The following is a 15,330-nucleotide window of genomic DNA, read 5'->3' on the forward strand; positions in this document are numbered from 1 at the left end:
CAAGTGAAACTCCAAACAAATGAAGAGGGCTGGCCAAATGGGAAGGTGTTTATCTTCAGCCCTTTCAAACTGATCTACCACACAATCGCTTTCACTAAGGCCACTAGATGGATAAAGACAGTCTGTCCTTTCTGGCCAAAAGAAGGTGGCAGAATGATCTTCACAATGGATTCAGCACTGATAGCTAGAGTCACCCTGTACATAACAACAAGCGTTTAACATAACTTCACAATGTTCAGGTAATGGACATTGCTCTGCATGCATTTTGGGCAGACCAGCTGATGCACTTCTATGTTTGGAGAGTTTATCTCAAGTTGGCAATAGTCCCTGGTGGTACTCCCTAGCTAGGGGTTTCTGGAAATTATCTATGGGCCCAGACCTGAAAGTTCTCCAGAACAGACCAGCCAGCCGATCATCAACACTCAGTGTTTTCCCATGAACATCATCACTCTTGTGTGCTACTAACCCTCTATAGAACACCAATGTAGAACTTCCACTGACCACATTGCCTGACTGGTAGATAGCTGTGAATGCTTGATGACATTCCAGATGCCAATCACCTTGTCTTGGTCTTTGCTTTACCTAGAACTGCAGCTCAATCAGAAGAAGGAGCTATGGAAATACTTATCTGACATCTGCTCACTGTGAAGGAATTGCTGGAGAGGTTGTAGCCTCAGCACATGTCTGCACATCATCACCCACAGCATGCCTATGTACAGCACCAGTAGGCATCACTAGAGTATCCAATATGGTTCAAGCAACTGATATTGGCTAATCTGATCATTTTGCCCATCATATGAACTTGGACTTTTAACAAGTTAAGATATCTTTCCCATTCTTCTTGTTCTTTTATTAGGTGCATTTTGCCTAAAATACTGGGATTGTTATGTTTTTTAAGATAAAGTTTAATCATTGTTCTTATTTGTGTTTAATCTATTCCAAATTGAATTATAATAACTTCCCAAATCACTAATTTTTATATTCTGCAATGCTTCAAGCAAACTGCAATACTCTTTGATAATTTCTTTATTTTACTACAGAGGCAGCTTAAATATATACAGTAAAGTACAATGACAGAAACAAACAAAACATTCTGAAGAGTACATACATTAATTACAAAGGAAGGAAAAAATGCATATATTGGCACAATGCCATAAGTCTTTAATGGAAGGTGCATGGTAGATTAAGTTAATCCTTGGAAATTAGATATCAGGTACATATTTATTGATCTTTTGATAATGGTGATGATGAGCAGACACACACACACACACACACACACATACAAAACAATATAAAAATAAATGGACAACCTAAACAAACATCACAAATTTGAAATACTTAAAGCATTGTTTTAGTAACAATAGAGAAATGTGAATGTATTCCAATGATAAGATGGTGATTATAAAGACTGCTATCATTATCACCAACATTATTATTGGTTTATGTAAATAATATAGCAAATAATATAGAGACTTAACACACGAGTGCCTGAGTGGTAAGAAGTTTGCTTCCCAACTACATAGTTTCAGGTTCAGTCCCACTGTGTGACATCTTAAGCAAAAGTCTTTTACTACAGCCCCAGGTCAACTAAAACCTTACAGGTGTATTGATAGACTGAAACTAAATATATATATATATATATATATATATATATATATATATATGATTTTTATAATACAATAGTGTATAAGAGTTTATACATGGTGAAGAGGCCATGTACATTCCTTACATGCTAGAAAGGGCTATCAAAACCCAAACCACGAAAATGATGGTTTGGGTTTTGACTGCCCTTTCTAGCATGTAAGGAATCCCCATGGTGGTCTCCTCTCTGTATATAAACTCTTATACACTATTATATTATAAAAATATTTATGTCTTCTGAGTTTTATTATGCATGCTAACCACTGATATTAATCATTAATAATTTTTACCCTGTATTTATATAGCTATGTATAAATATGTGTGTGTGTGTTTGCCCTCCACCATCACTTGACAACAGGTGTTGCTTTGATTACATCCCCATAACCTAAAAGTTTGGCAATAGGATAAGTATCAGGTTTTAAAAGAAGTACTGGGGTCAATTCATTCAACTAAAGCCCTTCGAGACAGTACCCCAGTATGGCTGCAGTCCAATGACTGAATCAAGTAAAAGATAAAAGAGAAAAATCTATTCCAACAGACAGAATAGCATAGAAATATTACTATAACTATATATCATTTCCTTCATTATTACCTCCGCCATAGTGGAGGTATTGTTTGCAGTTGTGTTTGTTTGTTTGTCCATGGACAAGATATCTCAAGAACTGCTGGATGGATTCGGATGAAACTTTCAAGGATGTTTGGCCTCGTGACTAGCAAGAACTGATTAGATTTTGGGATCAACCTAGCACTGGACAAGGATTCTGTATTATTTTTTCTGAATTTTTGTGAGCGGTCAGGTTCATTTTTAGCATTCTCGTTCATGAGAGCTATCAAATTTATTTCAGATATCCTCATTTTAAAAATCATTGAGAGGATGTTGGTGTTGCCTTGGCGGAGGTTTGTGCTCTCTGAATGCTCATTATACTTAGTTCTAGAGAGATTAAACTCTTCAAACTATCTCTCAAAAGTAGTTTTTTCAATAGGCTGAATTGGTCTAAGCATTAGAAACCAAAAAATTACTCACAACTTACAGTATTGCTGATATACTAAACAAGGTTACCTTTCAATTAGTTGACTTGTACCCTATTACTTTAACTATCTCTTTTCATTAAAACTCATATGGTGAAGCATTAAGTACTGAAAACAAACATTAGTTTTACTGTGTTTGTTGATTCATCATTATTGGAAGTTATACACAATAATTAGAACTTTGAACCAGCAATGTTTGGCCAGTACTTTTAAACAGAATTAAAATATGTTGGAGCCTAAAATATTCATTTCCTGCATAGGCATAAAACCAGTAATTTGGGGGAAAGAACAACCAATTATATCAACCTCAGTATTTGATACTTCATTTTATGTCCTCAGAAAGATGAAGGCTGGTAAGAAATAAGATGCTATGGAGGTTAAAAAGCTGGATTACAGTCATACACTCAAATCTTAATATTGTTACTCAGTTGTACTTCTGAGAAAGCTCAAAGTTACCTGATTGTAATAAGTAAGAAAAAAAGTCTCTACTATCACTGCATAATCATTAGTGGTGGGAAAGACATGCACTTGTAAAAACAATTGTTATGGTAAATATATCACCAACCCATGCAAAAACAGAGGAATAGATTTAAAAGAAAACAATACTGGGGAAATATCACATACCTGACATCTGTACGGTTTCAATAACAATCCAGGTGAAGTTTGATGCTATTGTCAAATCTATAAAATACAAAAACAAATCTCTCAAATGAAATTCAGTAAATTAATAAGTGAAATATGGAAAACCTTGCCAAACCAAACTTTAAAAAACCTTTTGTGCAGTAGAATTACTATCCCGTAACCTAACAATTCCACTGTCACTATTGTACACTTTTCATTAGCTACTGATACTTCTATGCTTTTAGTTCTATACATCTATACAAGATGATTTCACAAGATGAATACTGTAGTATTGTGGTTATCCATAAGTAAGATATGCAAACTGCTGTTCATTTCAGAATGTATTAATTACCAATAATTTACTGAAATATATTCAATTAACAACACTCTCTCCACTTGCACCTCATCAAAACAATCTAGTTATATTGAACCCATAATGAATGAGATCTAGTAATGGACACTTCAAATTCACAAAGAGTACGCATGTTCAATGTAACCTTTGAATAAAATACCTACCTTCTAGCTTAAGGATTTATGAGTTTTGAAAGTCTAGAGAAATGATTTCTGATACAGATACAAGGCCAGATGTATTGTAAGAGAAAAACTACAGCTGTATTACATACTTATTTTTTTTTTATCAGAGAAAAGTTCATATGGCTTAACTCAAACCCATAATCCCAGTGAATGAATTATTGTAGCTGCTCCAATAAGATGTGGGTTTTAATGAAAAAGAATCATCGGTAATATAAGAGTAGGCATAGTTGTAAGATTAGAATGTTTACTTTATAATCACATGGATCTGGGTTCGATCCCACTGCAAAGCACCTTGAGTTGATTAATGCCTTGAATGAAACTTAATAGAGTTTCATGAGGTATAACTTAGACAGATTTTATGTTAACACATTTGCTTGCTCTTGATATTCTACATGAAAATGAAAACTTTGAAATAATGTGCCAATGGATAAAGAGGGTTCATAGTCACTCCTATTTCTTTTGTACAATTACAACACAAGTTATTAAAGCAGCTTTGTTGAATTAGTATAGAAAGAGAAATCAACTTACATATATAGTATTCAAAACACTTGTGAGTAACTATACGATGCAAAACTGTAAAAAGAAAAAGGAATGTAATGTAGTTTAAAACGATACATATATAATTAACGATACAGTAATCATTGATATATTTTGTAATAAAATATTCTTAAATTACACTGGACAAAGATTTTGCTACTGGTGTAAAAGCATATGTTTTAGACTAAATCAGGGATGCTGATTCCGAATTTGCACTCAGAATTGTTCTGGCACATCAGGATTTTGAGTTATGTGCATGCACAAGATTATAACTATACTTTTCAGCTAGATATAGGCTGTATTATAAAATTTGCTAAAATGAAAGTGATCTTAATTCAAAATTAAAGAAATAACAGCAATAGAACAAATGATGAGAAAGTTCATTATTTAGTTTAGCAATAGATGGCGCTAAGGTATTGAGTGCAAGCACCAAATACATCAATTTGTTCTTGGTAACTCTTAATGCCGTTTGTGCTGCTGTCACATGTGGTATGTGTATCTCTCGCTCTGCGTGATTACTGTTTTAACTGTGTTTATTGTATTAGGAGAGGCTGTGTGAATCACCTAGACAACTTTTGTTATGTCTGTGGAAAATTTGCTCCGCGTGACCAGCAGAAGAACATTGCCATCAAATTAAAAACCACCCTATAAATATTATTTTGGATGTAAAATTGGGGACAAGAGGTCGGCACCATATATTTTGCACCATGTGTTACTCAGGATTTACATAGTGGCTGAATGAAAAACAGGAGGGAATGCCTTTTGTTGTACCAATGGTATGATGTCAGCCAACCAATCATGTCTTTGATTACTTTTGCATGACTAATATTAGTGGTTTCTCAAAGAAAACCAACGCAAAAATTATGTATGCAGATGGTAAGCCGGTTCTAAAACCAGTTCCACATGACTATCTCAGTTCTCCTCTCACATGATTCCCTTGAAGAACTTGGCATGTCACACGATGAATCCCTTAATTCTTCTATCGACAAAGCATACATAGTTGATTCTAAGAAAAATGAGCCATGCATACTTAATCAAGAAGATTTGATCGATTTAGTAAGAGACCTAGCATTGTCAAAGGAAAAGGCAGAAGTTTTGGATCCAGACTACAGCAAGGTGTGAAAATTTCCATTTTCCGTTCTTGCCATGAAGGCTTATCTGTCTTTTTCAAGCAAGAAAATAATGCTTGTTTTTGTACTGAGGTTAATGCACTCATGCAAAACCTAGCACATGTGCATGTGGCTAATGAATGGAGATTGTTTATAGACTCAAGCCTTGATGTCTGATAGCAAATTCATTGGTAAACTGAATCCAATTGAGCTGATGGAATGGGAGTCATTTGTGTTAATTGTACAGAGCTTTTTTAGAAATCATACAGCTGAAAACTATGCTGATTTAATAAACAACATGCTAACAGCATATGAAAGAATGGGATGCTGAATATCCCTTAAAACGCACTTCTGGCATTCTCATCTCAATATTTTTCCAATGAATCTTGGTGCCATTAGTGATGAGCATGGTGAGAGGTTCCACCAGGACATATCTGAGATGGAAACGAGGTATCAAGGCTGGTTCAATCCACACATGATAAGTGACTACTGCTGGTTCCTACAACAGGAGACCAGCACAAAGCATAAGCACAAGAGCAAGTGTCTTGAACATTTCTCAGCTTATCAAAAATAAAGTGAGTATTCCCTTAACATAAATATACTGTGTATCATTATATTATAATACTATTTGCCTTGAACATGAATATACTACATAGAATACTAATATACTATTATAATAATTATCTACCTTTTTTTGTTGCCCAGTGTTATTTGTTTTAAACAACAATATTTTCTGAGTATTTGACCAATTAAAGTTTATTCTGTTACAAACTATGTTTGATGATTTATATATATACTCAAAATAAAGTTTCTAGTTTTAACATCTTTGTCTATCTTTTTTCTTCAATTTATGTACTCAGATATAGGCGCAGGAGTGGCTGTGTGGTAAGTAGCTTGCTTACCAACCACATGGTTCCGGGTTCAGTCCCACTGCGTGGCACCTTGGGCAAGTGTCTTCTGCTATAGCCCCGGGCCGACCAATGCCTTATGAGTGGATTTGGTAGACGGAAACTGAAAGAAGCCTGTCGTATATATGTATGTGTGTGTTTGTGTATCTGTGTTGTCCCCAAGCATTGCTTGTCAACCGATGCTGGTGTGTTTACGTCCCCGTCACTTAGCGGTTCGGCAAAAGAGACCGATAGAATAAGTACTGGGCTTAGAAAAGAATAAGTGCCGGGGTCGAGTTGCTCGACTAAAGGCGGTGCTCCAGCATGGCCGCAGTCAAATGACTGAAACAAGTAAAAGAGTAAAGAGAGATATAAGATATTCCTTGTTAGCAATTCAAGATAGAGAAATGTGCAAATGTACGTTCCATCCTATGATAAATAACTTTTCAAATTATTCTGAGTTGATTCTTTTGTGCCAGAACAAAATTTACTGCAAGACTATGTTTAAAAGAAAAACTATCAAGAAGGCTGTCAGCTACATATTTTGATTAGTATGAGGAGGTACCCAAAAGTAACTGGAAACATTGTATTTCAGACTTCCACCACAAGAAACCACTTGATGTAACCCTCAGACATCAGTCTGCCAACCAGCAGTGATGAGTTAACATGTACTGCCATGTGGTGCATCATTGTTTTGCAGTGCTACTCTGTTCATCAATTTTTGCAATGAAGAAACAGTATGCTTCCATTAAATACTGTTTTCTGCTGGGGAAAATGGCAGCCGAAACAGTTGTCAAGCTTCAAACAGTTACAAGGATGCTGCCATGAGCAAAACACAAGTTTAAGAATGGTCGCTTGTCGCTTGAAGACCAACCTCATTCAGGATGACTGTTGACCTCTTGAACAAATGAAAACATCATGAAAATTCATGAACTGATGTTGGAGGACCATTGCCGAACAACTGACAAAATTGTTGATATGATTGATGTGTTTTGGAGCTCCTACCAACAAATTTTGAGTGAGGAATTACAAATGGAAAGAGTTGCAGCAAAATTTGTGCCTTGCTTGTTCATGGAAGATCAAAAGCAGTCACGACTGAATGCATGTCGTGAACTGAAAGAACAATTGGAAGTTGATCTAGACCTTTTTGCGAAGGACATCAATGGTGATGAAAGCTGGTGCTATGGCTATGACCTGGAAACAAAGCAGCAATCAAGTCAATGGAAGCATTCAATGTCACCATGCCCCCCAAAAGTGTGTCAAGTGAAGTTCAATGTCAAAATGATGCTGATTTGTTTCATCAATGCAAAAAGAACTGTCCACACAGAATTTGTTCCTCCTGGTCAAGCTGTTAACCAGACATTTTACTTAGAGTTCTGAAGTGTTTGCAAGATGCGGTGAGATGAAAACACTACAACCTGTGGAAAAGTGGAGAGTGGTGGTTTTATCACAACAATGCACCTGCAAACACTTGCCTTGAGTGTGAGGCAGTTTTTGACCAAAAATGGCATGACCCCATTTACCCATCCTCCCTATTTACTCAATCTTGCTCCCTGTGACTTTTTTTTGTCCCCCCCCCCATTCCCGAATGAAAAAAGTCCTTAAAGGAAAAAGTTTTGCCGATGTGGAAGAGGTGATGAAAAAAAATGACAGAGGTGTTAAAAGGCATCGCTTTACAAGAGTTCTTTGCAAGAGTTCCAAGACTGCTTCAAACAGCGGAAAATGTGTCAGAACTAATACATTGTTTTAAATGGAGAATACTTTGCAAGTGATAAAAGTGTAAACTTGTAAAACTAAGTGAATATTGCAAAATTTCAGTTTCTTTTGGGTACCCCTTCATATTGATAAGCACCAAGCAAAACTTCATTTTCCTATTTACTTTTTCCCTTTTTGCTTTTCTGTTCTTAAAGTACAGAACTATGTTTATTGTATATGTAAAGCTTTTCTTTTAGGATAATAGAAATTCCATTGTTTTCAAGTAAATGAAAGACTTTTAGTAAAAAGAATAATGTTTTAAAACATTCCTATTACACATAAATCCAGAAGAGACAATAATGTTTTGAAATATCAAATGAATGACACTACTACCTTTTCCCTACTAGTTTAAATATCAAATAAACTTTTACAAGTCAATATTATTCCCCAGTAATCCAATAATATATATAATTTGAATAACCCTAGGCTGATAGTTTAGCAGAATTATTGGGGTTGGAAAAATATTTTGCAGTATTTAGTTACAGCCTTTTACATTCTGAGTTCAAACCATACCATGGTCAAAAGTGCATTTTATCTGAGATTGATAAAATAAAGTACCAGATAAGTATTAGAAGTGATTTATATTCCTATAAAATGCCCCCAGATGTGAATGGAATTATATCAATAGACTAAATTTGAAATTTAAGTGATTTCTCTATCAAGTTACTGTATCAAAGTGGAGGGTTGGCAGAATTATTAGCATGCCAGACAAAATGCTTAGTAGCATGTCTTCTAGCTTTACACTGTTCTGAATTTAAATTCCATGAAGGTTGATTTTGCCTTTCATCCTTTTGGGGTTGATAAAATGTTGAGCACTAGTGGGGTCAATATGTAATTGACAAACTCTTTCCCCCAAAATTTCAGGCTTTATGCTTATTGTAGTAAAGATTATGTTACTGTATTTATTGCAAAAAGAACCATTATTAAAACCATAATGTAGAAATATAAAATGTTCAACACTAAAACAAAAAAAAAAAAAGAAAGACAGAAAGTAAAGGATTCAAAGGCAAATCTGACTTTTAAGAACTTTATGAAATCTGTAAAAATTATTTACCTCGAAAAATCAAATTAAAAGGATATCTGAAATCTTCTGACCAAATAGTTGATACATTTTTAGGCTGAAATATATATATATAAACAGCAAATTTGCTTTTATTAATGTTTCATTACTGATTCATGTTGTTAAGTTTCAAGGAGCTCACTCAACCAAATATTTGCACAGTAAACTGGAAAATAAATGAGCACCATTTTATGCCTTACAGCTCAAATTGAACTAAAGATTTATTTTATCCATTTTTCATTTTTATTGTTATTATTATTATTATTATTATTATTATTATTAAGGTAGTGACTGGGAGAATCTTTAGCACATCAGTCAAATGCTTAGCGGCATTTCATCCGTCCTTACATTTTGAGTTTAAATTCCAACTTTGCCTTTCATCCTTTTGGGGTCAATGAAATGAGTACCAATTACACACTGAGGTTAATGTAATCAACTAGCACCCACCCCCAAAATTTCAAGCCTTTTGCCTATAGGAGAAAGGATTATTATCATTATTATTTACAAATAGGCACAGGAGTGGCTGTGTGGTAAGTAGCTTGCTTACCAACCACATGGTTTCGGGTTCAGTCCCACTGCGTGGCACCTTGGACAAGTGTCTTCTACTATAGCCTCAGGCCGACCAAAGCCTTGTGAGTGGATTTGGTAGATGGAAACTGAAAGGAGCCTGTCGTATATATGTATATATATGTATGTGTGTATGTTTGTGTGTCTGTGTTTGTCACCCCCAACATCGCTTGACAACCGATGCTGGTGTGCTTGCGTCCCCGTAACTGAGTGGTTCGGCAAAAGAGACCGATAGACTAAGTACTAGGCTTACAAAGAATAAGTCCTGGGGTCGATTTGCTCGACTAAAGATGGTGCTCCAGCATGGCCGCAGTCAAATAACTGAAACAAGTAAAAAAAAAAAATGAATATGTTATTTTACTTTACAATTTTACATGTTGTTAGAGTGTATCCTATTACAACTTTATACCCTTCCTTGCAATAACTGATTTTCTGTGAAGTGTAACGCTAGAGTCAACAAGATGGACTGAGGAAAGCAATAACAGATTTGAACTTATGACCATGTTGTCAATCAAATTAATAATATCATCTAATTATAAATAGTGACTAGAATAACTCGAGTGACTTAAAATGATAGAAATATTTGCTTGAAATGTTTTAATAATAAAAGGTATGTAATTAAAGCCTCTCTAAATTTAAAATATCATAATAGTTGGAAAATAAGGGAAATTACAGGGAATGAATACTATCATATTATAAACCAGCTATAAGAAAATGGGTTCACAATGCAATTAGATGAAATGGACTGCACTGAGTAAGAACTGGAAACTTTAGATCAGAAAAGTAAACTCAATCCAAACAGCTAAATGAGACTCTGCACATTGGAACAACATGGCATGTCTATTTTCCTAAAGGAAAAGCTTTACATGGCATGTCTAATGGTTTTATATTAATAAAACCATTAAAAACAGACAACACATAAAAAAGTACACAGATGGCCAAAACAGTAAAGCTATATCTTGAATATTTAGAACAAGAAATCTTAAATTAGCTACTTGCAAAAGTGCTTCACCTGCAGAAAAGAAGCCAGTAAAAATTTTATAAAGTCTGCTCAGTGTAATAAATAGATACACAAAAGGTATAGTGGCATTAAAAGCAGGTTAACAGAAAGGGTATACTTCAGATCTACCAGGCACACGAGGGCAGCAAGCACTTGGGATATAGATTCACTTGAATGCCTCGAAGTGGTTGATAACATTTTCTACTAAGGTGACCAAATTAGTAATGAGTGTAGATGTTCCAAAAGAGTGGTAGCTAGAATAAGAACATGTTGGAGAAAGCTCAGAGAATTATTACCTTTGCTGGCAACAATAGGATTATCCCTCGAGATCAAAGGCAGACTATATGATGCTCCTATATGAAGTGTGCTGATGTGTGGTAGCAAGACATAGGTCTTGAGGGTGGAAGATATGCAAAGGCATGAAAAAAATGAGGCAAACATGCTTCACTGGTTGCACCATGTTAGTATGCATGAATGATAAAGTATAAATGAACTTAAGACAAACTGGGTATAAGAAGAATCAATTGTAGTGTTCAAGAGAGGGGGCTGAATTGGTATAGGTATGTGTTACAAATGAAGGATGGCAGCTGGTGATACACAATGCTGTAGAAGACTTGCTATTCCCATGCACCTCTTTTGTTGTGTCTATTCTGTATCACAACTCTAGAAACGATTTCATACTCAGATCAGAAAAGAGAAGTCATTTAGCATACTGTCAAATTTGATAGTTCTGATGCTCTATTATGAGAAAAAATTAGTTATAAATTAAAAGTTATACAAAAGAGTATAGGGTCACAGCTTGCTATGTTGATGATGTCATCAGACTTATTTATCTGTTACTGAATTTGTAAACAGATTGATAGAAAAATTTACGCACCTTCCATTTTAACTTACTGCATCCATACACTGTAAAAAACTCAGTGAGTGACAATGAACCAGTTGATAATACATTCATACTTTTAAATGTTAGGTAGACATCTTTCCGGCCTAGAAAAAAATTGGGGTACATTATAACATATATATTTTTTTTCATTTCACTATAAAATTTCAATATAAATTTACAAGCATATGTAGTCTAAATATATTAAGCAAATCTGACATGAGAATATAAATAAGTTGTATATAACTTCAGTAACCAGTAATTTCCAAAAGCCTACATGAAATACAAACAATGAACGAAGGAGTCTATAAATGATCACTCAACCTGCTAGAAACAGAATCCAAATCATCATTAAAGTACACCATTCCTACTAGCTTTAGCTCATCGTCCCTGTTGAATTTTGTGGTCATTCTTGCTACCTCGTCGTCAAATATTTTATAGCTTGCTGCATCATTTGCTTTCGGCCACTTAATCTTTGGCTTCTTCATGCCTATGACTTTTTTTGGCTGTTCCGATTCAACTGTGGAATGACCCTTGCTATGGTTTCTTTCCAAGAGGTTCTGGCCACACGTCTTATGGCTTTTCAACCCACGCTGTTGAATTGCTTTCCTCTGACACACCTTCCCTTGGTGAATTCTCAGCCCGATGTAACTAGCAAACACCTTTCTGCAGCAGCTGAATTCCTCATCTACCATTCCTTTACCACTTCCTTTCTCGTAGTCCATTTCTGGTCCAAGTCCGCTCCTTTTTTTTTTCCATTCCTGTTTGATCCTCTGTTCTTCCCCCATGCTCAGGGATCATGGTTTATCATGCTTACTTGTTGCAATCTTTACCCCAGATTGGGCTGCAAGCCCATTTGATCCTTCATTACACTGTCATACTGTCAAGCGTCTCTCCGCTTTGTCATCCCGCTTTCTGGATTGTCAGCAAAATTATATTTTTTTTAATACTAAAAATGGAAATATATTTTACAGAATTACAATGATAGCATAAATACATACTCATTTTAGGTCTTAAGTACTGCATCATTCCTTGAAAATGTTTCAGCTGAATTGTAGCTGGATGCTGAGAAAGAAATGAAATTTCCTTTATTTTACTGATACAAATGTATAATAATGAGATGTGTATATTTAATCTACTTTTGGGGTATATTATTTCAGTCTTTCTTTTAAAATACAATTTCTAATGCTAATTTTTATATAGGCATTTTTATTATCCAATACACTCAAGATATTTTACCCATTACACTAAAGGTGCTTTATCCAATACTCTCAAGGAACATTATCCAAAAACGCCTTAATAGGGATCTGTCTTCATGACTTTGTCAGATGAGGAAGAGTAGTCAGATGACTTTTGCAAGACCTCAGAGACTGATGGCAGAAAGAGAGGAAGAAACCACAACCGTTAGGTTGCTGTAATAGGAAACAGCACACCAGGGTACTGAGTTATTGTCAGATTTGATTGAAAGTTTTCAATAAAGTGAACTCAAATAAAGGCACCCAAGAGTCTCATACAGCAGTGTTGAAGCTGACAACATTAAATCTACCACTTAACATTTTCCAAAGGGGCCATTCAGTGGGATTGAATCCACAATCACATAAATTACAAAGCAAACTTCTTTAACACATAGCTATGCTTTCCGTTAGAACTATACTATTACATGTGTTTTTGTGCCTGTATTTCAAAGGGCCAGCCTTGTCACACTCTGTGTCATGCTGAATCTCCCCAAGAACTATGTTAAGGGTACACGTGTCTGTGACATCACTGGTGCCAAGCTGTATCTGCCTTTGGATAAGTGTTCTGTGTATGTGAAGTTCTTCATGCAAAGAAACAATTATTGTGAGTTATAATAAGATAGTGTTTCTAGCTTCTGGCTTTCAGTTGAAACTATACTGAGATTAACAAAAGTTAACTCAGTAAGTACAACCAATATACTGAGATTGATTCTGTCAACTATATCTACTCATACAAAATTTAAATAGGTAGTAATAATAAACTCTGATTGCTTACTAACCCTAATTACGGTATTACTATATAGTATATATACACTGTTTTAGCTATGCTAATACTCTAATTAGTCAATTCTACAACATGGTTTTGGTTCTTGCTGGACCTAAGTTAATATGCAGTCAATGTACTACATGAAGACATTGTATTTCATGGTGACTCATGGACCTTTCAAGGCAATATTATAGCTTATTATATTATGTATTATTTACGTTTGCCAGAGATGGAATTGGTGAGAAGTGAAATTCTATTACCTACCTGCCTACTGACAAGCAACTGGAAGGCATAACGACAGCCAAGTCTTTTGTGAAAGAATAACTTTCTCAGTTTTTCTTTCTCTAATGAAGAAAATTTATCATACACGACAGCAAGAAGCTTTAAAAGAAGAAAAAAAACAGCCATCAATGACATATAAACAGGGAAAGCATTCTATAAAATATTGTTACATTTGGGGACGATCATTTGGCCAATAAACACATGCACTGTTTATCTGATCTTCACTTTAGCTTTATTATTATTATTATTATTATTGGTTTATTTGTCAGAATTCTTTCATTACACATTCTGTGACTTCTTCAATGACTATCTACTCTTTGTAACTCCTCTTCTCTCTGGTCTTGTCCTGTCTATTCCATCTTGTCTTTTTATGGTATGTATCCCTATCCGTATATCCATTTGTGTCTGTATCTGTGTGTCTGTGTTTGTATATTACATTGCTTGTACCCATGTTTTCAGTTGTCAGGTTGTGAGATGGGGGATGTTATAATTCCATTCACATATTCTGTTGAGTTTCAGTCTATTTTATATTGTGTGTGGACTCCATAATCTGTCTGAGTGTTGTGTCTTTTCTATGTGTTGATAAGATCCTAACATCTATGTTATCTATTGAATCCCTATGTTCTAGTTTGGCACATTTGTATAGAACAGACAAGCTTTTCTTCTCATTGAGTTCCCACCAGTGTTCAGTTATGCCCTCTCTTATGCTATGGACCGTCTCTTCAATATACATCATCATCCTTTTTCTGCACCATCCTCTGTCACTTTATACTGCATTCTTAGTTTTACAGTTTATTTGTGGGTTTACTCTACACACTATACACTTCCTATCAGTGCAAGGAGTTCTTTTAAATGAATATGTTTTACAGATCAGGGATTTTATGGGAGTTCCTGGCCTTTCAACTACTTTAATTTGTGAATTCAGTTTACCTAAGAGTTTTCTAAAACGATATGCTAGTTCACCTCCAAAGATAGCATGACACTAGTATTTTTGGCTAGGCCTTACCTATCTTCCTTTTAGTTCTTTCTATGTTATTACATGATTTATTCTTGTATAGCAGGTAAATCTCATTAGTGTCATTTTCTATGATGGTCTTGAATTTTGTCATGTTTCCTTCATACACCTTGATCCTGTCTCTTTGGCTGTATGCAGAGAACTGAAAGTAGTAAATGAAGAGCTGTATGTGTCTCTCTAATCAGGTCATACATGCAGCTTACATTTCTCATCACCCTAGTCAAGTTTGCTGTTAAGATATTGAACTTAGTATCATCCACAATTGCTGCATTCCCGTGGATCAGGTATTTGAAAGCCATAGGTTTGGTATAGTGCAAATGGAGAATTTGGACCTTGTTATTTCTAATTTCCAATGGAAATTCAGTTTCTAAAACAGGTAGCCTGTAGTTGGAGTACTTACTATGGTAATCTG

The 15,330-nt window shown here is 35.0% G+C and overlaps 1 protein-coding gene across 1 annotated transcript in view; it reads right to left on the reverse strand.

Annotated features, from left to right (window-relative positions):
* LOC115217190 (two pore calcium channel protein 1-like) overlaps window positions 1-15,330 on the reverse strand; it is a 91,793-nt gene that overhangs the window by 25,117 nt on the left and 51,346 nt on the right. The window contains exons 9-14 of the mRNA XM_029786827.2: window positions 13,886-14,002; window positions 12,622-12,685; window positions 11,618-11,727; window positions 9,168-9,231; window positions 4,354-4,398; window positions 3,295-3,351 (exon numbers count right to left, since the gene is read on the reverse strand). Coding sequence (XP_029642687.1) covers window positions 3,295-3,351; window positions 4,354-4,398; window positions 9,168-9,231; window positions 11,618-11,727; window positions 12,622-12,685; window positions 13,886-14,002 — 457 coding nt within the window. The remainder of the gene's footprint in view (window positions 1-3,294; window positions 3,352-4,353; window positions 4,399-9,167; window positions 9,232-11,617; window positions 11,728-12,621; window positions 12,686-13,885; window positions 14,003-15,330) is intronic.

This window comes from Octopus sinensis, linkage group LG1 (genome assembly GCF_006345805.1).
Source record: "Octopus sinensis linkage group LG1, ASM634580v1, whole genome shotgun sequence".
Classification (NCBI taxonomy): Eukaryota; Metazoa; Mollusca; class Cephalopoda; order Octopoda; family Octopodidae; genus Octopus; species Octopus sinensis.